Raw genomic sequence first — 24,676 nt, forward strand, 5'->3', positions numbered from 1 at the left:
GTATCTCCAGATATTGTTATTCTGCTGTCATCCCTGCCAGTGTCCCCTTCCAATCATCTTTGGCCAGCTCCTCTCTCCTGCCTCTGTAGTTATCTTTATTCCACTGTGACACTGATATATTTGACTTTAGCTTATCCCTCTCGAACTGCAGGGTAAATTCACTCATATTTTGATCATTGCCTCCTAAGGATTCCTTCATCTTAAAGTCCATAATCAAATCTGATTAATTATACAACACTCAAACCAGAATTTCTTTTTCTGGAGTGAGTTCAAGCTGCTCTGAAAATCCATCTCATTGAAACATAGAAAACCTTCAGCACAGTACAAGCCCTCAGACCACAATACTGTGCTGAATATGTACTTTAGAAATTACCTAGGGTCACCCATAGCCCTCTATTTTTCTAAGCTCCATGTACCTATCCAAGAGTCTCTTAAAAGACCCTGTTGTATCCCCCTCTACATCTCAAAAGGCAATCTTCAAATTTGTTCTCTTGGGATCCAGCACCAACCTGATTTTCTCAATCTTACCTGCATATTGAAATCCCCCATGATTATCATAACATTGTGCATTTTGCATGCTGTTTCTATCTCCTGTTTTTTTTACCTCACAACCTGGCTACTGTTTGGAGACCTATATGTAACACTTATCAGGATTTTCTCACCCTTGCAGTTTTTTAACTCTACCCACAAGGATTTTACACCTTCCAATCCTATGTCCCTTCTTTCTGAGGATTTGATTTCAATTTTTCCCAGCAGAGCCATCCCACCCCTTCTGCCTACCTGCCTATCTTTCCGAAACAATATGTATCCTTGGATGTTAAGCTCCCAACTGTGATCTTCTCTCAGCCCCAACTCAGTGATCCACACAATGTCATACCTGCCAATTTTTAATTGCGCTACAAAATCAGCTACGTTATTCCATACAATCCACTTAGTTCAACAGAATAAAATTGGCAAGTTCTCAAAAAGGTAAGTCATCAATTATGCAGATTACTGCAGCTGTATAAAGTTAAAGATACAACCTAACTATGTAATGACAATATAAAGCCATATTTAGCAAATCAGGGAAAGGTAAATTCCCACAGTCAGCAAATGGAATTTGTACAATGGTACAATGGGAGTGGAAATCCAAAATTACTGCAGCTGTATAATCATAATATATAGGAATAGAATTAGGCTTTTCAACCCATTCAGGACTGCTTCATCATTCACTCAAACTGATATTCATTTTTACCTTACTCTCCTATGTTCTTCCTGTAATTCTTAACCTTTCTAACAATAAGCGATGTTGGAAGATTTTTTGACGTAATAAGAACATAAAAATTAAGATCAGAAATGATCTAAATGGCTCATCAGTTCTGCCCGTTGTTCATCCAGATCATGGCTAATTTTCTCTCTCAGCTCCATTTTCCTAAACTATCCCCATGGAAGTCTAGAAGATGCAACACCTCGTACCTCTCCCCTTCCCAGCATCTAGGAAGCCAAACATTCCTTCTACCTTCCAGGGAGTGTAGCGATTTCCCTTCCACTTCTCCCAATCTAGCATATTGTGGAGGCCTATGACTCGTGGATCACAGGCCCCAAGTATTTTTACCTTTTTTTTTCTAATTGTTTTAGAAACATGGAGTCATGCAGCACAGAAACAAGCCATGTGACTCAACTCGTACATATCAACCAAGGTGCCTAGCTGAGCTAGTCCCATTTGCCTGCTTTTGGCTCATTTTCTTCTGTACCTTTCCTATCCATGAACCTGTCCAAATGTTATTTAAAGGTATCTTCTAAATATTTCAGTTGAACAACAAAAGAAGGAATTGTTTGTCAATACCATCAATATCAAATGCTGCTTTCACGAAGTTCACTTGATTAGCATGTCTCCTGTTGGCAGAACTGCTGGATTTAACTCATGTGACTGATCCCCTGTTGATGACCATAGGTTTAATTAGATCACCAGGCCCCATCGCGGATCATTTTGCAAAACCAGACTTTGCAGTATTATTAACAAAGAGTTCCAAGAGAATGTGGCAGATTGTTTTAAAAAAAGACTGATCGGGACTTAAAAAGTGGCCCTGCAGTAGCTAACAAAGTGTAACATTTGACAGAGATTTTAATAAGTGGAAGGTTGTTTACACCCATGTTCTGTGAGACTCCAAAATAGGCCTTTACTCTTTAGAGTATGTATAAGGTATTTGGACACACAGTGTGAGTTAGAATTAAGAAAGAAGCATACAAATCAGCCTGATGGGGAATGATGAAGGCTTTAGGAAAATATCAATGGATCAGCTAAGAGCAAAATTGTGCTTTAAAGCTCAAGACCTTTCTCTGCTGGATGCTTTTGACACTTGGGTAGTTTATAACAGGCATCTCAAACCACTGGAAATAAGCCACCATTTCTGTGTCCGGTCCACTGGAAAAATAAATGAACCAACATCAGTATCCTCTCCCAGCACTAATTACTCTTGATTATCTCCAGTGGGCAGTCCAGCTCAACACCAGATCCCTGTAAAGGACTCTCTACCCAACTACTATCAGAGTATGAAGCTAGCAGCTGGACAGTGAAAATAATTCTTTCATTGTCTTAAAGCCTCTTTGATAAAAATTAATATGCCTACTTGTGGAAATCACATGACTGGTGAAATGAAGGTTGCGTCATTGAGAACCTCGAGCCCATTCATCAGCAGCACACAGAAGTCTACTGTAAATAGGAAGAAATACAACAGCTCCCCAACTACCTGCCTAAGCCCCAGCAGCTGAATGATCCCCAACTACACGATAAACTACTTTGATCTAGGTATTTCTGTGTTTTTATCACACTTATGTCAACATTTTTGATAATTCTATCCCAATTTCAACCTTATTCATGTTCTGCTGCTGGAGCAGGGAGCCTCTCGAGGTGCTAAAATTAAGAAATCGAAACAGAAAAGGAAAATAATTTCACCTCCTTTTACTCCGACTGCCTCTCACTAGTTTACAGGGGCTTCCTTCAATGCCTGGAACTTGGTCATTTTTCCTCAATAAGCTTAAGTAATGTTACTCAGTTCAAAGTAAATTTATTATCGAAGTTATATGTATCACCGTGTACAACCCTGAGATTCATTTCCTTATAGGCATACTCAATAAATTCATAATAGAATAATAACCATAGTAGAATCAATGAAAGACCGCACCAACTTGGGCTTTCAACCAGTGTGCAAAAGCCAACAAACTGTCCAAATACGTACAAAAAGAGAAAGAATAATATTGATAAATAAATAAGCAATAATTAATGTGCTTTACCCATGATACTCGAGTTGTAAAATATTGTGCATTCTGTTCTTTCAATGTTGATCTCACTTCATATTCATTTGAAGATGACTTTCATTTCTGCTGTTAATTGCAAAATATCCTTTCCAGAAAATTCATCACTGAATTTCACAGGTGATTTCCCAGAAACATTGGAGGAACAGATGACAAGGTATTAAACATTTTAAGAGTGTTATATTTATTTTGTTTTAATGGCTATTATCACTCTGTTTGACTTTGACTGATAACATAAAGTTCTTTTAATTATTTCAGAATTACAGTTAATTAGAATTAATATGTGCCTGTGGTTACTCAGTGCACATCAACTCTAATATTAATTTTAAAAAGATATTTTAGGATCATGCATTATTAACTTGGTACAGTCTGCCATATCTAAATGGAAAGTAAAAGTATAATTAGAAAGAAAATTTGATTTTGATTTTTTAAATATTGTTTTAGAAAGAGCATATTGATGATAATTTTAAGCACTAATATAAGATTATGTCCTGGTTGGTCCCTCACTCCAGAAGCAGGACCCTTTAGAGGAAATGTGCATAACAAATGTTAGTTAACAAGGGGAGAGGTAAATTTCAATGTTAGCATCAGGGTGGTAACCTGCTTGAGTTTATTTATCAATAAAACCCATCTGATTTTAATTGTATTAATTTAAATGGGATAAAAGAAGAGTTATACTACAAAGGACAAGAAGTCCTTTTCATTATGTCACAATTCAGGTTGCAGAGTGGATGGCATTAGAGACTGTACTACACAGAAATCTAATTGTTGATTAATGGCTTTGAACTTCTTCAGCTTTGGCACATCTATATTTAAACTGAAAACAGCAGATTCAAAAACAAGCAAAAGTTAACACCAGCAGATTCATTGAGCCTCCCTTGCAGTTGTGCAGACCTACTGCCAGAATTTACTTCTGATACAATTTTCTTCTTTCCAGGTATGCCTATTACTACGTAGCAATAGGAGGAGGTGTTTTGATAGCAGCCTTTATGCAGATTGCTTTCTGGTCACTGGCAGCAGCAAGGCAGATAAAGAGGATAAGAAAGGAATTTTTTCATGCTATATTACGTCAAGAAATGGGATGGTTTGATGTAAATGACATTGGAGAGATCAACACCCGACTAACAGAGTAAGTGATCACTGATAGTTATTTTTCATTGATAATGTATATTGGAAGTGGCCATTATTGGCAACGCCAGCTTTTAATGTTCATCTGTAATTGTCTTTGAGATTATGAAGCGGATTCTCCTTGTTAAACTGCAGCAAATCTTTTGGAAAAGGAGCTTCTGTTGGGCGTTTACAGTATTCAGCCGTAGGGGGATCACTCAAGATGATGTACGACTTGGAAGAAACATTTAGGCATTGGCTTTCATAAATCCTGCAGCCCTTTCCTTTCTAATTAGGAGAACTTGAGTCTGTGGGGTACTTGCAAGCCTTAGTAAGCTGATGGCATCCAACTTATGGATATATCATTCTACCATTTGGTGGCAAAAGAAGGAGATGGTTAAGATGTTGGATGGAATGCCAAACAAGTGGGCACCTTTATTGTAGGTGGTATTGAACTTCTTGAGTGTTGCTGATTCTGCACTCAACTGGACATGTGATTAATATTCCATTACAATCCTGAAGTGCCCAGTGAGTACAGTGGAAAGACTATGTGGAGTCACGAGGGAAGCTATTACACATGTTTCTGGAGACTCAAACACTTTGCTTTTTAAACTGCTGTATAAATTTTGACCAGTGGTGACCACCGTTACCTCACGAAAGCAGGACTGGAGATAGTTGGTGCCTGTAAATGGCAAGGAGCAATGATTAGATTCTCCTTCCTTGGAGATGGTTATGGTGTGGCATAAATACTTTGTCACTTACCAGTATCTGCCTGAAAGCTGTTCAGATCTTGTTACATAACAACATGGACTGTGTTATTATCTGTGGAGTTATGAATGGTATTGAAACATTTTTACCCCATAATGGAGAAACAGTGCCAAAAGTATCTAAGGGGGTCCTCAGGGTTTCAAGCGATTGACCTCCAACAACCAATATCCTTTCATGGCATGGAATGCCTCCAGCTGAAGCAGATTTGGAATCAATTGCCATTGGCTTCAATTTTACACAGGCTCCTTTTGGAATTCTGATACTTTACTGCTTAATAACATTATCAATGACGTACACTATCATTACTTATTGAGTCTGATCGGACAGCATTCACTCAGATTGGATTTGATCTACTTTTTATACTGTTGGATTGATGCTACAGTAGAACATGTTGATAAATGGTCACAGTTTTTGGAGGCCAATGATTTCATCTGGAGAATATTCCTGCAGAAATTTCACACAGTGGAATCTGATGCATTCGGCCTTTTTGTGATAACTAGTGAGATAAACTGGTTAGGAAAATAGAGGTCTATTGGCACCCTGAGGTAATTTCTAAAGTAAATACATGTTCAACACAGCATTGTGGGCTGAAGGGCCTGCATTGTGCTGTAGTTTTCTATGTTACTATAAACTGAAATACCTGAACACAAATTTTTGTAGTAAGGAGGTTAGAAGGAGGTCAAGACAGACTATCAGTTAAAGCTGGTTGAAAGCATATCAATCTTGACACACCTAAATCACAAACAAGCAAGAGATAACACCAGTAGGTCCATTGAGTCACTCCTTTGATGTTGTGCAACTTCAGAGCATCTTAATTCCCAAATGATCTTTCACAGCAACAGCTGTCTTTACACTAACCTTGGTGAAATGCAATTTCATAACTTCTGCAGGGTTCAGTGATGATCTCCAAGTCCGACTCTTTGTTCTGTTTGAAAAGTTTTGTTTATACTCCCTCACATGATACTTCAGAATGCGTGATTTCATTAGATGCGGAGAAAGCATTTGACAGAGTTGAATGGCCTTACTTATTTAATGTGTTGGAGAAGTTTAATTTTAGTCCGATATTTATATCATGGATTAAATTGATTTATCATACTCCAGTAGCCTCAGTGGTTACCAATAATCAAAGATCTCCCTTTTTTCGCCTATTTCGGGGCACTAGACAGGGATGTCCTCTTAGTCCATTACTATTTAACATTGCCTTAGAACCTTTGGCAATTGCCATCAGACAATCACAGGATATTTTGGGTATTAATCGTGGGACAGATATTCATAAGTTATCTTTGTATGCAGATGATTTATTACTATTCATTTCTAACCCGGAGAAATCCATTCCAGCAGTTTTATCATTATTGGCTCAATTTAGTGAGTTTTCTGGGTATAAGTTAAATCTTAATAAAAGTGAATTGTTTCCATTAAATAAACGGGTCCCAATTTATGGAAATTTACCCTTTAAATTAGTTAATGACTCTTTTACTTATTTAGGGATCAAAATCACAAAGAACCATAAAGATTTGTTTGGATTTAATTTTTTACCCTTAATTGATCAGATTAAAGGTTTGTTTACTAAGTGGTCACCTTTGTCTCTATCTCTAATAGGCAGGATTAATGCTATTAAGATGGTTATTTTACCTAAGTTTTTATATATTTTTCAAGTGATACCAATTTTTATCCCGAAATCTTTTTTTACTAATGTTGACTCTAAAATTTCTTCATATATATGGCAGTATAAAAATCCCAGGTTAGGTAAAACATATTTACAGAAGACAAAAAAGGAAGGCGGGTTAGCATTACCTAATTTCAGATTTTACTATTGGGCAGCTAATATTAGATATTTGTTATGCTAGTTGAAAGATGGGGGTGGATCTTTTGGCCCTTGTTGGGTGAGTTTAGAAACTAAATCGGTATCAGCTTATGCTTTGGGTTCTATTTTAGGGACTTCTCTCCCTTTTGCTCTTTCTAAATTGCCGAAACGAATTGACAACCCGATAGTTAAACATACATTGCGTATATGGTTTCAATTTCGGAGATTTTTTGGGTTGACTCAATTCGTTTTAAATAGTGCTATTGTATCTAATTGTTTTTTTCACCCTTCCATTATAGATCAAGCTTATTCAGCTTGGAAAACTAAGGGATTACTAAGATTTTCTGATTTATTTTTAGATAATTGTTTCATGTCTTTTGAACAATTATCCAACAGATATAACTTGCCGAGATTTCATTTTTTTAGATATTTACAGATTAGACATTTTTTAAGTTCTGTACTCTCTACGTTTCCAAATTTTGTGCCTTCAGATACTTTGGAGAGTTTATTTGAATTAGACCCTTTTCAAAAAGGGCTTATTTCAAAACTTTATAATATAATTATGAAGATACGTTCAGAGCCCCTTTATAAGACTAAACAGGATTGGGAAAGAGAGCTTAGTTTTAGTATTTCTAGTGAGAATTGGGATAGAATTCTTCAATTAGTTAATACATCATCGTTATGTGCCAAACATTCACTAATACAATTTAAGGTTGTACATAGGGCCCATATGTCCAAGGATAAATTAGCTCATTTTTACTCTCATATAAGTCCTATTTGTGATAGATGTCATTCTGAAATTGCGTCTTTAACTCACATGTTTTGGTCGTGTTCATTTTTGGAGAAATATTGGAAAGATATTTTTGATATTATTTCTGCGGTTTTGAATATTGATTTACAACCTCATCCTATTACCGCAATTTTTGGTTTACCAATGTTAGATTCACAGCATTTATCTTCTTCAGCCCGTCGAATGATTGCATTTCTAACTCTGATGGCTAGAAGATCTATATTGTTGAATTGGAAAGAAATTGATCCTCCCACTGTATTTAATTGGTTCTCTCAAACTATGTTATGTTTAAATTTAGAAAAAATTAGAAGTGGTACTTTTGAGACTTCTATTAAATTTGAAAAGTTATGGAAACCATTTATTCAACATTTTCATATGATGTAATATGACCCTGTGCCAAGTACATTTGATTTCCTAGCTTTTAGCTTATGTATTTTGAGAGGACCGGAAGTGACGGCATTGATGAATACTTATTTTTGTGAGATATTATAAACAGCCCACTTTTTTTTTCTCCTTCTCTTTTGTTTGTTTTTCTTTCTTTTATATTACTTATTAGTTATAGTTATTAGATTAGATTAGTTAGTTTTGCATTATATAAATTTTTTTTTGTTTTTTTTTCTTTCTTTTTTCTGTTTTTTTTATATTATACATTATGAAATATTTAGATTTACTATGTCCATACATATATCTTATGGCTTATGTCTTGGTAAACTCATTTATATTGTAACTATTATGTATGTTTTTTTTCATATGTAATGGAATGTGTATGTTGGTAATTTCTTTATCAATATATCATCTGTATTCTGTCCATATTACTAATATTAATAAAAAGATTTAGAAAGAAAAGAAAGAAAAGTCAGCTTGCTCTCAGTTCTGTCACTTCTTCCCTGACATTATATTCTGAGCTTGGTCGTGAATATTGTTATATATAAAGCTGCAAGAATCCAATGTCATTTATAATTGACCAAGTTTTACGCAAATTATTCTCTATGTATTTATATACCAATCCAGGTTAGCATCTTATTTCTAATTATACTCAAATTGACAATATTTTTATATGTAACAGTCTGGAGAGTCTTCATTGGTTCATACACTATAGTATGCAGGTTGATCTGTTAACTGGCCACTGTAAATTGCCCCTAGTGTGTAGGTGAGTGCTGGAATCTGGGGCAATTGATACGAATGTTAGCTGATGAGGTTAGGGTAAATTATTGGGATAAAAGGATTACATAGCAAGCCAGTATAGAAATGATGGGCCAAATGGTCTCCTTTTGAGGTATATTGTATGGAAATATGAAATAATGCTCTGGTCTTTGGTTTGCTCCATCACCTTAAACACATAACCTTATGTGCTACACTCATTGCTTTGGCATTAAACCTATCCACATGCATACATTTTGTTGCTCTGTATTAAGTAGCATGGGTCAGATGAAGGCCTAAATCCACTTTGCTGGCAAATCAGTCTGTAATATATTCCACACAGTTAATATTCTAATACCCACCGTATGAAATGTAAAATCTGATAGCCCTCCACACAATCCACAGCACCCCCAACCTTTGTGTCATCAGCAGATGTACTAATCCATCCCTCCACTTCCTCATCCAGGTCATTTATAAAATTCACTAAGAGAAGGGGTCCCAGAACAGATCTCTGAGGCATACCACTGGTCACCAACCTCCATGTAAAATATGACCCGTCTACAATCACCCTTTGCCTTATGTGGGTAAACCAGTTCTGGATCCACAAAGCAAGGTCCCCTTGGATCCCATACCTCCGTACTTTCTCAATAAGCCTTGCATGGGGTACCTTATCAAATGTCTTGCTGAAATCCATATACTCTACATCTACTGCTTTACCTTCATCAACGTACCTCAAAAAATTCAATCAGGCTTGGAAAGCACGACTTGTCTTTGACAAAGCCACGCTGACTATTCCTAATCATATTATGCCTCTCCAAATGTTCATAAAACCTGCCTCTCAGGATCTTTTCCATCAACTTACCAACCACTGAAGTAAGACTCACTGGTCTATAATTTCCTGAGCTATCCGTACTCCCTTTCTTGAATAAGGGAACAACATCTGCAACCCTCTTTAATTTATTAATGAACATTACAGAGTACAAATCTTAAACTTGATCCCTTCAGGTCAGTATTAGTAAATTACCATAACTTTTATCATTAATATAGAACTTCAATCTGAATGATTATCTAACTGAAAATTTTCTTGTTATTACTCATGTAGCCAAATGTAATGGACATATCAAATATAGATGCAAATGAAGGCATATTAAGTTGACACCATTCAATTTCATTTACAAATCTAGAAATTTCCCCTCTGAAGTTCAGTTTAATTAAACAAGCTACTATTCTGTTTCTTAGAAGTCAGTTTGAAATCCTCAAATGCCTGAAACGTTGACAGTGCTTCTCCTTCTAGATGCTGCCTGGCCTGCTGTGTTGCACCAGCATTTTGTGTGTTGTTTGAATTTCCAGCATCTGCAGATTTCCTCGAGCTTGCAATTTTTGCTGCTTTGTTTGGTTCACTGTAGTAATTTAGTACAATTTGTGTTTGTGCTGACATACCCACTCCTTTGTATGAAGTCTACAATACCAACAGTTCAAGGCCGGAGGCTCACCATAATTTTCTTAGCTTAGTCTGGCGATGGGCATTAATTATCTGTCTTGCAATGTATTACCATGTCCTGAACATAGGAAAATAGTTTTGTTTGTTTATACAACTTATTTAGTTAAGACCAATTAGAGGACATTGTTTGATGTTATGTACTGGATCTAGGTCCGATGCTGACAGTGATCCACTTTCAATAAAATAATGGGCCCCTGAACCAAGTTACTGTTTCCATTGAATTCTCTTGCATTGCACATCAGGTAGACACTTTCTCCAGTCTTAGTCACATAGTGAGGTTGAGAAAGAATTTCAACAATTGTTTTTAATTTCCAAATGATTTGTTGTTTCCCCCGGAGAGTTTGCTTCATCTGAGTGATCACATGTAGTTTAGGTGGGGTGGATTATGTCTATGTTTTGATGCACAAGACATTGGCTGTGTGACTGGGTGTGCCTGTGTAGCTTTTCAATTCCATTTTTGTTCAAACGTTTGCACTTCAAATTGGAATAGTGATAATCGATGCTGAAATAATTAGCAGATTCTGAGGATAATTCCTTAGGGGCTATTATTTTTAAATGAAGATGTTATTTCAAGTTATACCAGTGTAACCAGATAAGAGAGGAAAATGACAGTGTGGGATAGAATATCAATCTCCAACTCTTCCAGGCCTGTTCATGTAAACTAATAATGTCATGTAGTCAAGTAGATCTTGATGTTTCAAGACATTTAGGAATGCTCTTTATTGCACCTAACAAAAAATATTTGCAAATTCTTTGTGAAAAAATTGTGGGTGAAGCTGATTAAATATTAAACAATTTTCTGAAACTGGAGAATGTGCCATCATCTACTTGAGTGAAAAGCCTTTAGTGATGATCTAGAAGGGACCCAAGTCATGGCACAAGTCAGGGATAAGCTTAGGAGTTGAACAGTAGATGATGAGGCATTGTAGACTGGAGATAATGATCTTTTATTGTATTCTGTTTGCCTTCCAGTGATATTTCAAAAATAAGTGATGGAATTGGTGATAAAATAGGTATTCTCATACAAACACTGACAACCTTCATTGCTGGCTTTGTGATTGGCTTTATTAAAGGATGGAAACTGGCACTGGTGATTTTGGCTGTGAGCCCAGTTCTGGGAATCTGTGCAGTAATCTGGTCCAAGGTTAGTATGTTTATCTTGTTATTTTACATATAATACATTCTTCCTATTTAGAATCTGCTGAATGTAATCAGTTTTAATGATTTATACAGCATTGCATTTTTCCACCTATCCCTATCAGTCATTTGCATAGTCACAACCTGAAACGCTCACCGTTCTTCAGCGGTAATTTTACTCCAGATTACAGCATCGACATTTCCTTGTGACCCTTACTATCTATCGCAGTTTCTCTTCCTTGATTTTCCAACACCTCACGTGTCAGACATCCCACCTCTCCTAGAAGTTCCGGGAGTCTCCTGCATATTGATAGCGGCTCCCTGACGCCCGCAAATTATATACAATATCCTGGAAATCGATTTTTGAGAACGAAAGGGAGAGAGAGAGTGCAAGAGAGTCCACGATGGAGAAGAAGCCATCTTCTTGATGCATGACATCTATTACATCGATGAATGACATCCAGTTTCTTGTGCTTCTCTCTCCTGACCAGGGGACTGGTTGTTGAACAAGTTTCGGAGTAATGGAATCTTCTGTAACAACAGCTCCCAGCTTCTCACGTCATTCTCCCTCCCCATCACTTCCCCCACCTACCCAATTTCCCCCTCACCTGGCTTCACCTCCCAGAACCTGCCAGCTTGTACTCTCTTTCCCCCCCCCCCCCCCAACTTTCTTATTCTGGCTCTTGCTCCTTCCTTTCCAGCTGATAAAGGGTCACAGCATGAAATGTTGACTCTTTATTCCTTCCCAAGAATGTGGCCTGTCCTGGTGAGATCCTCCAGCGTTTTGTTCTGGATATCCAGCATCTGCAGAATCTCTTGTGTTTATGACAATCGAATCATGTACTGTACCTGATGTTCATCATGTTAGGCAGCTGGTGTGTGGAAACTTGTTACCAGGTACTGCCCATAAGTCAACAATTCAGGTCCAGCCTTTACAGTTTTAGATTGTCCATTGTGGACATAGAAACAGGAGGAAGTGAGGGGAATTGCTGAGTGTTAAAGTGTAAATGTCATATTAGTGCTCAGTAATGGAGCAACCTTTGAAAATGCAGTTACTGTTGCCTGAGTGTACAGCACTCTCTGTGCACCTGCCCACTGTTTCCTTACCAATGGTTGCAAGTCCAGCTGGCAGGTACTTTGTGGCCTTTCCTCGACATCTAAAGCAGTTATAGAGGCATGTAATGTGGACATCACTGGTAATGCCCACGTTTATTGTCCATCTCTAGTTGTTGCTGAACCATGGAGCAATTGAAAATCAAATGCATTTGTAAGTGTGGAATCACATTAGGTAGGAAGGATCACACACAAAATGCTGGAGGAACTCAGCAAGCCGGGCAACATCTATAAGAAAGAGTATGTGGTGAACTATGTGCCTGTCGGGACACGCCCCTGCTGACTGCTCCTGTGGCTCCTCCCACAGGCCCCTGTATAAAGGAGATCTGCAGCCTGACGCTCGGCCTCAGTCTCCAAGACATTGTATGATAGACACTCACTCCTGGTTCCTTCTTCCAGTCAATAAAAGCCGATATCTCGCCTTACGTCTCAGTGTGAGTTATTGATGGTGCATCAGAGTACAGTCGATGTTTTGGTTCAGCCAGGAAGGATGATGTTTGAAGAACATTAGCGAAACAGGGTTTTTTTTATATACGTACAAACAAGCTGGAGGAACTCAGCAGGTTGGGCAGCATCCGTTGAAATGAGCAGTCAACGTTTCGGGCCGAAACATTGACTGCTTGTTTCAACGGATGCTGCCCGACCTGCTGAGTTCATCCAGCTTGTTTGTACGTATTGATTTGACCACAGCATCTGCAGTGTACTTTGTTTTTTTTATATAGCAATCTGGTAATTTCATATTTGCCGTTATTGAGACTAACTTTAATTTTAGATTTAATGAATATTCTCCTCTTGCCATTGTGGATTGAAACTCATGTCACCTAGAAATCTGGAATTCTGGCTTCCAGACAAGTAATTTAGTTTGTACATTACCAAACAGAAGGAGACGGTGTCTTGCTATATACGTTATGCACACAGCAATTCAACAAGTCTGATGTACAACATGATACCATTCTTGGACCTATTGAGCGCATCCTGTGTAAAAACAGTGTCTGGATTCTACATGGAAGGTTCAGGAAAAATAATTCCTGCAAAATTGCTTCTAATTGCACATGATTCAACATTGTTTCATTAAGGCTAACTGTCCACCAAAGAATGAAGGAAACATATACAGAATTCAATTCACAAGCAAGAGAGATCTGCAGATGCCGGCAGAATTCAATTGTAGCCTTTTTCTGGTCAGAATGTCTTTGTTTTTGGCAAGCCCTCAACATTTTGTTAAATAAGGGAGAAAAAAGCAGCACCTATTTCATACTCAATTGTTAAATAATTGCATAAATATAAGTATGCCTATGGTAAAAATAGATAGATAGATAAATAAATAATATCTGAGATGCCCAATCATCAAGATTCGCTCTTGGCCTCACTGTTGCAGTCGAAAGTAAAGCTCTTGAAGCAATATGTTTGGCACCAGCTTGGCTGCAGGAGCTGCTGGAAGGATGTTCAATGGCGTCCAGCCGCCTTAGGGGCTCCACACTGGATTGTGTCTGGGTTTATTCCCGTACCCTTCATCTCTCTCAAGGCTGCCCACAAGGCAATGGGGCTGTTTGCTCATAGCTGGGGATCTGGTTCACGAGCAGCAGGGCATGTCCGCACACTGGTGGGAATGTATGTAGTGTGTGCAGGGGCCAGACCTCCTCCCCGTCCTCTGTAGTTCTGCCTGATTCTAAAAGGAGTTCAGTTTCCGTGTGTCACCAGTGAGGAGGCATGACATGAGGCTTGCTGTCGGAGAGGCTGTGTACCGGCACATTCAGCTCTGCTTTTCACAAACTGCTAGCCAGCTGTGGAAACAAGAGTGATAGTGTATGCATATTATACACCCCATAGGGAAGAAGGCATTCTTGGTGATGGTGCGGGGGTGGGGGGGTAGGGGTGGTGAGGACATTGAATCTGAAGTGAACATAAGGTAAAACTCTGATATGCAGTGTCACATACTAGAAACCTGTGTTATGGGCTGTAAAGGGAGTGGAATAGATTGTCTGCAAGTGGAAACCAAAAGTGAACATGCTTCATCTGCAACTGAAACCCTCAAACATATCTTTCCGGCCACATTACAATTATTCTGCTGTCCTCCAGTTAGCTTCCATCAATTCTCAGAATTAGAATCATGTTTAGTATCACCAATACATGATAAATATAGAAAAAAATATTATGTATGTTAAAGTAAATAGTGTAAAAACAGAAATTTTGGCTGCTAAACCCCTCAAACTTCCCACCAATCGCTGCCTCTTCTCCTCCTCTGAGCCTGGCCACTCCTCTAACATCAAAGACGTATGCTCGATCCAGGTCTCATAGTCCACCTCCCCATCCGGAGTAGGCTTGGCTCCGGAGAACACCCCCAGCTTCAGCCGTGGCCTCTCGGCCACTCCCACCAGGGAATTAAGTGCGGCTGCCAGCTCCGAGGCTTCCACCCTACCTGGGGGGGCGGGGCTTAGTCACGACTCCCTCCTCCTACCTCCCTTTACTAGTGCCGGGCACCTCTCTGGGGTCCACCTCTAGCTCTAACTCTTCCCTCGATGTCTCCTCAGCCTCATCCTTGTAGGAGTGGAGCCCCCATGGCTCCTCCTCCCCCGGTACACTGACCGTCGCCGGCAGTCCCACCGTCCTGACTTCAGCACTCGTACGAACCAACACCCAGCTAGACTCTACCTCTTTACCACACCGTCTAGCTACCAATTCTACCTGCCCAATACCCTTCACCGAACTTAAACCCCGCACTATCGCGTCTCCCGAAACTCGAACATCCACTCCGCTCACGACGCATGCGTACTGTACTGGTACATCTTCAAACTGGCACCAGCAAAAAATCTTATCTCTGTCCATCTCCGCTCTGCTGCCTGCGCAATTCCACAGCCCCTGACAATCCAATCCGGGACGAGCACCCCACAAATGTAACCCTTACCCAACAGGCTGGTATATGTCTAGGGGAAACGGAGATCCAGCCACACACCAACCCACCTCCCATACACGCAGGTGCTGTGAGAATCGAGTTTTATGCCTCGCGCCCGCCAACAGTATCAAACCCACAACAAATACCGTTATGACATACACTTTAAAGAGTTTACTAAAATTAAAAGAGTAGTAGGCAATGCAATATATATATATACAAGGAAAAAAACAAAAGGCGCCAACTTATCAAAGTTCAGTCTGTTTAGTGCACTCGTTGGAGCTCAATCAACGAACCATTTGACCCCTCGTCGCTTGCCTCCGACCTCCATGTCTTCGCACCTAGGACCACGCCCGGGGGTCTTCCGAGCAGTGCAGCGCACGTCCACCTTCCTCGACGTCTTCCTCCCGCACTCTCCTCCCACCAAAAACCCTGCGAAAACCCCTCCCCCAAGTTCCCAGCATCACAAGACACAATAACATTCCCCATTGATTAACAAATGAATACAATTACCATATCAGCCATTCTAAAGCGAAACAACGGCTAGAGAAACACTTATCTGACAAAGAAGCATTCCTACTTGTAACAAACCAAAGAGGCCATTTTGAGTAACATACACAGGACATTGTACAGTAACAATGAGAAGAGGGCATGTCCTGGGTGGTGGGGGTCCTTAATGATTGACGTTACCTTCTGGAGGCACTGCTCCTGGATACTATGGAGGCGAGTACCCATGATGGAGCTGACTAAGTTTATAACTTTCTGCGATTTCCTGCAATCCCTGTGCAGCAGCAGCCACCTCCCCCCACCCCAGTGACTGTCAGAATGCTTGCTGCGTACATCTGCACAGATTTGAATGTTTATGCGACAAACCAAATCTGAAACTCATGATGAAGTGTAACCTCTATCTTGGCTTCTTCATAGCTGCATCAATATGTTACTACCAGCTTAGTTCCTCAGAGATATTGACACTCAGGAATTTGAAATTTCTCACTCCCTCCATTTCCAGTCCCTCCATAAAATCACCTAAAACTGTATGACCATGTCCTAACTTCACCCATTCATCTGCATTTACAGACCCAGATTGACGTACAGATAAACTCTCAGTTTGTTTTCAAACACTTTTTTTTCTTCACTACTGGGCAATTCTGCAAACTACTTCTGGTTACCATTTAAAATACCTGTACTCTTCTGGTCTTGGGCTGTTTGTCAGTTCCATTTTTAATCACTCCATCATTGGTGATGAATTCTTTGAATTGCCAATCCTCGATGTTCTGGAATTCTCTTCCCAAAGCTTGCTGCCACAATACTAAACTTGTGTATGAGTCATTGAAACATAGAAAACCTACAGCACAATACAGACCCTTCAGCCCACAAAGCTGTACTGAACATGTCCTTACCTTAGAAATTACCTAGGGTTACCCATAGTCCTCTATTTTTCTGAGCTCCATGTACCTGTCCAGGAGTCTCTTAAAAGATCCTATCATTTCTGCCTCCACCACTGCTGCTGGCAGCCCATTCCATGCACTCACACTCCACTCTCTCTGTAATAAAAAAATTACCTCTGACATCTCCTCTGTACCTACTTCCAAGCACCTTAAAATTGTGCCCTCTCGTGCTAGCAATTTCAGCCCTGGGAAAATGCTCACTTCCGGCCATTTCTAGCATTGCCAAGCCTGGATACTTTAAAAACCGCAGTGAGCAAAGTGGTTCTGAATTGTCTTACTGCTTACTTCTTGCCAACTCTCAGTGACACAAGCCACTGGATTTTGAACAAAAAAATGCAACTGATGCAAATTAAAAACTGTTTGGTCTAAGCATAGTGTAGAGTCTAACAGCAACACAAGTGCATGCAACTGATACTAAAAACTGTTTGGCAATGGCCTCCTGTCCCAATGAAGCAGCATAGTATTTCAAATAATTTAAAAGAATTTTGACAATATTCTTCATTAGTTTTTGTTCTTTAAGAGTTGTCCCAGATAAATGGTAATCCAATTAACTGATGGCCCAATTAATTTGAATCCACTGTATTTGCTGGCTCTATTTGAGGTGAAAAAGTTTAACCTTTCTCCTTTTGGTTAAGTAGTTCTAAAGAGAATAGCTCTTGCATGGGTGAGCTTCAGACTTTTAGATGACAACACTTGTGTTCTTTGGATGACTGTGGAATAAATGTGAATCATAACAATTACGTTCTTTTTCTGGATTGATTCAGGTACTGACGTCATTTACAAAACAGGAGCAAGATGCCTATGCAAAAGCCGGAGCAGTGGCAGAGGAGACGTTTTCAGCTATCAGAACAGTGGTAGCTTTTGGAGGACAAAATAAAGAAGTTACAAGGTTAGAATTTGTACTCACTTTCTCCAATGCTGATATTGGGAGTCTGCTAGTGATAAAGTTGTGAATTGAAACTGGGATTTATTGGTGCTGGCTCTTCACCACATGGAAAATGACAAACATTTTTATATAAAATTGTTAACACAGTACTTGTGTAGATAATCTGATTGAGTTTCTTGTACCAGATACTCTTGAGGCATGGTCAAGAGTCTCCTCACATAAACAAAACCTAATCTTTCCAAAGGCCTGTTCTTGCTTCACCTATAACACCCATCACCATCCAGAAATAACCATGCACATCTGTAGCTTTGCAGTTATGATCCACACCCTATATGTTAACTATTTCAAAATGTTCAGATTGTTCACTGCAAATGCACTTTTTTAGTAGTTTATTCCACAACAAATGGCTTTTGCATTTACCAATAAATGGGGGACATGAAACTGAACTGATATATGCATATGCGCTGTGATAATTGGCCTCATTATTCCATGTGGTATCAATCAAATTCTGTTCTGCTATAATTGATGTCAATTAAGACAAAGATCATTTCTGTACAATTAGATCTTGTAATTTGTTATTAAGCATTCTATAATGGTATTTTACATTTAATATAGAGTGTGTGGTGGATTTTCAGTGGACATGATTAATTGTTCAAACTTTAGAGACAAAAGTGAAAACTTTTAATAATAAATTGCTTTATAGAAACATAGAAAACCTACAGCACAATATAGGCCCTTCGGCCCACAAAGTTGTGCCGAACATGTCTCTACCTTAGAAATTACCTAGGGTTACCCATAGTCCTCTATTTTTCTGAGCTCCATGTACCTGTCCAGGAGTCTCTTAAAAGATCCTATCATTTCTGCCTCCACCACTGCTGCTGGCAGCCCATTCCATGCACTCACATTCCACTCTCTCTGTAATAAAAAATTACCTCTGACATCTCCTCTGTACCTACTTCCAAGCACCTTAAAATTGTGCCCTCTTGTGCTAGCAATTTCAGCCCTGGGAAAATGGTCTGACTATCCACATAATCAATGCCTGTCATCATCTTGTACACCTCTATCAGGTCACCTTTCATCCTCTGTCACTCCAAAGAGAAAAGGCTGAGTTCACTCAACCTATTCTCATAAGGCATGCTCCCCAATCCAGGCAACATCCTTGTAAATCCCCTCTGCACCCTTTCTATGGTTTCCACATCCTTCCTTTAGTGAGGTGACTAGAACTGAGCACAGTACTCCAAGTGGGGTACCAGGGTCTTATATAGCTGCAACATTACCTCTCAGCTCCTAAATTCAATTCCATGATTTATGAAGGCCAATACACCTTCTTAACCACAGAGTCAACCTGCGCAGCAGCAGTGAGTATCCTCTGGACTCAGACCCCAAGATCCCTCTGATCCTCCACACTGTCCAGTCTTATCATTAATACTATATTCTGTCATCATATCTGACCTACCAAAATGAACCACTTCACACTTATCTGGGTTGAACTCCATCTGTCACTTCTCAGCCCAGTTTTGCATCCTATCAATGTCCCACTGTAACCTCTGATAGCCCTCCACACTATCCACAACACCCCCAACCTTTGTGTCATCAGCAAACTTATCCAGGTCATTTATAAAAATCACGAAGAGTAAGGGTCCCAGAACAGATCCCTGAGGCACATCACTGGTGACCGACCTCCATGCAGAATATGACCCGTCTACAACTACTCTTTGCCTTCTGTGGGCAAGCCGGTTCTGGATCCACAAAGCAATTTCCCCTTGGATCCCATGCCTCCTTACTTTCTTAATAAGCCTTGCATGGGGTACCTTATCAAATGCCTTGCTGAAGTCCATATACACTACATCTACTGTTCTTCCTTCATCAATGTGTTTAGTCACATCCTCAAAGGGCACGACCTGCCCTTGACAAAGCCATACTGACTATTCCTAATCATATTATACCTCTCCAAATGTTCATAAATCCTGCCTCTCAGGATCTTGTCCATCAACCTACCAACCACTGAGGTAAGACTCACTGGTCTTTATGTTTACAGCATATTGACATAAGGAGGTAGAAAAATTAAAGTACTGCAATGGGTGGGTTATTATTTCAGGATCTAATTATGTTCATCATATTATAAAGGTATCTCCAAAATTTAACCGAAGGCCAGAAACTTGGAATCAGAAAGTCCATTAGCAGCAATATAGCAATAGGTTTAACCTTCCTAATAATCTATGGAACATATGCTTTGGCATTCTGGTATGGAAGTACTCTTGTTTTGGAAGAGACCTATACAGTTGGAAAAGTGCTTACGGTAAGTGATGTTTCCTCTTGAGCATAAAGGTATACAAATAATTTCTGATTCTTAAAAGTTTCTTTCCTCTTCTCTTCTAATTTAGCTTTGCAGCTGTTTTTTAAATTCACAAGATAAGAAATAATGTGGGTTTATTCAGACTGTGCTGCTTAAGAAATTGAAGCAGGGCTGGCTCTGAAGGCTTGATTGTATTGAATGATTCACTTTTCAGTGGAATCAAAGGTAATCTCTTATCTTAGTGCCATTTTCCCGTACTGACCCCACATCAATTGATTTTCCCTAACGTGAAAACATTTATTGATCTTTCTTAAATATACTCAATATGTAGCCTTTGTTGATAGACAATTCCTAAGATTCATTATGCTCCGAGTTTAGGAATTTTTTCTCATTGTTTTCCTGATCGCCTGATCGCTAATCCTGGTTCCAGATACCTCAACAAGGTTAAATATCCTTCCTGCATCTACACTGAAAGGCACTGTAAGAATTCTGCCTTCAGTGATAATACTGCTCATTCTCCTAACATCTGGTCAATTTGAGTAGAATGTTGCTAAATGAAGGGGAAGTAAACCAAAGGAAAACTGCTGATACTGGTCACACTTCCTCATTGTGGTAAAACATCACCCAAAGTATTGGGTTTGGGTGATCTTTCCAGCTCTTTCAACATTAGAAAGGAATGATTTAAGTCATAGGCATTCCACTTTTAATTATCAATTGCAGTGGAAATTGGAGAAGCCCGAGAGTAGGTTTATCATAAACTATATAAATTACTCCATAAAAAGACATGACACATATCATAAGTGTACACAAGGTCTGCAACAGCTATTTCAAGTATAAACCATAAAGCTTGCTGCATGACTTTAGCTAAAAGATCAGCAGACCAACCCAGGCTGAACTATTGACCTCAAGGTGGAACCAACACATACAAAGTTCATAAAACCCTTTGGTGGAATGACTGGGCAGATTAAGGTCGAAGACAAACTTGTTGTGCTAATAGGCTGTATAGATAAGGAAGGAAGATGACAGTTGTATTTTTAATTTGCTTTCACTTCCTTTGTTGTAGAACTTAATCTCCAAATTCCCCAAATATCCCAGCAGAATTTGAACCTCCATATGTGAGGATTGTACAGATCAATCAGATTTTGTTGGATTGAAGCATCCCACTAAAAATATCCTTAGTTGTTTTTACTATTGCATGTTTGGGTTTAAACATTTTCGTCTACAGGTTTGCTGGATATTCAAGGTAATAGCAGCTAACAGGAACAATAGGGTATGGAAACCAAGATGGAAAAAAATGGGACAAATAATGTAACTCCTTAGCCAATGAGATTGAAGAATCAAGAAATAAGGCAAGAGAAAAGCTAAGGAGAATTAATTATGATCATTGTTCAATATTAGATGTTGGAAAAGAAACTAAAGAGAAAGAATGACTGATATTATCAAAGAAGGAATGAAAGGAAGTAGTTTAATTTGGCATATGTTAAAGTTTTCTTTTTAAAACAAAATCTAAGAACATAAGACATAGGACCAGAATTGGGTTATTTGGCCCATTGAGTCTGTTCTACCATGTTCCTCTCAGTCCCAGTCTCCTGCCTTCTCCCCACATCCCTTCGTGCCCTGACCCATCAAGGATCTATCAACCTCTGCCTTAAATGTACAGAAAAATTTAGCTCCCAAAGCTGCCTGTGGCAACAAATTCCACAAATTCACCACTCTCTGACTAAAGAAATTCCTTCTATTCTCCATTCTAATGCACCTCTATTCTGAGGCTGTGTCTTATGGTCTTAAACTATCCCACCATAGGGAACATCCTCTCCACTTCCACTTGATCAAGGTCTTTCACCATTCGATAGATTTCAATGTCAGCCCTTACTCTTCTGAATTCTAGTGAATACAGGCTCAGAGACATTAAACGCTCTTCAAATGACAAGCCATTCATTCCTGGAATCATTTTCGTGAACACCCTTTGAACCCTCTGCAGTTTCTAAGATAAGAGGCTCAAAACTGTTCACAATACTCCAAGTGAGGTCTCACCAATATTCTATGAAGTCTCAACATTACATCCTTGCTTTTATATTTTAATCCTCTTGAAATGAATGCAAGCATTGCATTTGCCTTCCTCACCTCAGGCACAACCTGCAAATTGACTTTTAGGGAATCCTGCACAAGGACTCCCAAATCCCTTTGCGCCTCAGTTTTTTGTACTTTCTCTCCATTTAGAAAATAGTCAACCCTTTAATTTCTTCTACCAAAGTGTATGACTATTCCATTTGCCATTTCTTGGCCCATTCACCTAGTCAGTGTCATTTTGGAGTCGCTCTACTTCCTCACAACTATCTGCATATTATCAGCAACCTTTGCAACAAAGCTATCTATTCCATTATCTAAATCACAGACATATAACATAAAAAGAATTGGTCCCAACAGAGATCCTGTGGAATACCACTAGTCAGTGGTAGCTACCTAGAAATGGCTCCCTTTATTCCCACTCTTTGCCTCCCGCCAATAAGCCACTGCTTTATCCATGCTAGAATCTTTCCAATAGTACCATGGGCTCGTAGCTGGTTAAGCTGTCTTATGTGTGGCACCTTGTCAAGGTCTTCTGAAAATTCAAGTACACAACAGCAACCAATTTTCCTTTCTCTATCCTGCTTGTAATTTTTGGAAAGAATTCCAACAGATTTTTCAGCAAGGTTTTCTCTTGAGGAAAGCGTGTTGACTACAACCTATTTTATCGTGTCCCTCCAGGAATCCTGAGACATCATCCTTAATAATCAACTCCTACATCTTTCCAGCCACTGAGGTCAGACTAATTGCCCTATAGTTTCCTTTCTTCTGCTTCTCTCCCTTCTTGAAGAGTGAAGTGACATTTGCAATTTTCCATTCTTCCAGAATCCAGTGATTCTTGAAAGATAATTACTAATATTTCCACAATCTCTTCAGCTACCCCTTTCAGAACTCTGGGATGCATTCGGTATGGTCCGGGTGACTTGTCTACTTTCAGACCTTTCAGTTTCCCAAGAACTTTCTCTCTAGTAACGGTAACTTCACAGACTTCATGCCCCCTGACACCTGGAACTTCCACCATACTGCTAGTGAGTTCCATAGTGAAGACTGATGCAAAGTATTTATTCAGTTTGCCCACCATTTCCTTTTCCCCTATTACTACCTCTCTGGCATCATTTTCCAACAATCAAATATCCACTCTTGTCTCTCTTTTATGCTTTATGTATCTGAAGAAGCTTATGGTATCCCTTTTACGTAATATAATTGGCTAGCTTACTTCCATCTTTACCTTAATGACTTTTTAGTTGCTTTCTGTTGGTTTTAAAAAGCTTTCCAATCCTCAAACTCTCCTATTAATTGAGATTAATTGCCAGATAATCATGCTAATAAAGAATGGGAGACTAAAAAGAAAATGCTGAAAGCTCTCAGCAAGTCAAGTTGCCTCTAGAAAGAGGAGTGGTGTTAAACATTAGCAGGCTGAAGATCCTCTGTGACTTGGTATAAATGAATTTGATAGTTTCCAGCATTTTCTGTTTTTGTTTATATAGATGTAGATTGTTGTGGTAATGGTTGTCAATAACTAAACTATCTTCTACAGCATTAATTCATGGTGGACCAATGTAGAAATTGAGCAACCACATAAAAATCATTGGGAGTACTACATGGGATATTGTTTTCAAGAGGAAATAGGTAGAGTAAATCTTCCAGCAATTTGCAATGATGCATAGTTGCATGCAGTGTAGCTCTTTGTCACTACAAGTTGCTGTCTGATTTGTACATTCATAATGTGACTCCATTAACCATACAATTTTTCAGATAAAGCTAATGATGTATCTAATTGTAGTAAGATGGGCATTACTTTCAATCGATTCTCTATTTGTTTTATAGTTTATGATGGTAAATTTTTAGCTGCTAAAATTTTAATCACCTCACAGTGCTTTGTACCTCGAAGGAGAATAAACTAAGTATTCAATAAAATAGTAAAGTCCACAAATTCCTCATTCTTTACAATTAGCAGAAAGGAAGTTGTGGAAGCAGTGTATCTGTAGAAGTTGCAGTAAGGCAAGCATCAAGGTGATAAGTTGACCGTGTGTAAACATATAGTCGTGCAGTCACCCAGGCTGAACACCATCCTTGAAAGCCTAGTCTCCCCTTTGTATAGACTTTCTGGTCAAGGTTGGGACCTTAGGTCACTAGGCATCCCAAGTCAAGATGATGATAATAACAAAAGTTTGTGGGCACTTACTGACTATAGAACAATGATTTTGCTAATTATAGAGTATTATTGTCTTTTAACTGATAGAATTTATTGTCCATAAACATTTGAATTTACAATTAATTCTTAAGCAAAAGATGGGATTAGACCAATAACTATAAAAATTGGATGAATTTGAATTGTAAGTTTAGAGCAGTTTAGTGATGGGGTTGAGCTGCTTTCTTCATGCACAAGTAAATAATGTGATGGACGAATGAAGGCGAGTTGTCAGAGTCCAGTTGAT

The 24,676-nt window shown here is 39.0% G+C and overlaps 1 protein-coding gene across 2 annotated transcripts in view; it reads left to right on the plus strand.

Moving 5' to 3' along the window:
* Positions 1-24,676, plus strand: part of abcb4 (ATP-binding cassette, sub-family B (MDR/TAP), member 4) — a 112,345-nt gene that overhangs the window by 25,080 nt on the left and 62,589 nt on the right. For both annotated transcript variants that reach the window (XM_059972223.1, XM_059972224.1), the window contains exons 5-9: positions 3,391-3,451; positions 4,232-4,423; positions 11,377-11,548; positions 17,754-17,878; positions 20,003-20,174. In XM_059972223.1, the coding sequence (XP_059828206.1) occupies positions 3,391-3,451; positions 4,232-4,423; positions 11,377-11,548; positions 17,754-17,878; positions 20,003-20,174 (722 nt within the window). The remainder of the gene's footprint in view (positions 1-3,390; positions 3,452-4,231; positions 4,424-11,376; positions 11,549-17,753; positions 17,879-20,002; positions 20,175-24,676) is intronic.

This window comes from Hypanus sabinus, chromosome 6 (genome assembly GCF_030144855.1).
Source record: "Hypanus sabinus isolate sHypSab1 chromosome 6, sHypSab1.hap1, whole genome shotgun sequence".
In the NCBI taxonomy this organism is placed as follows: Eukaryota; Metazoa; Chordata; class Chondrichthyes; order Myliobatiformes; family Dasyatidae; genus Hypanus; species Hypanus sabinus.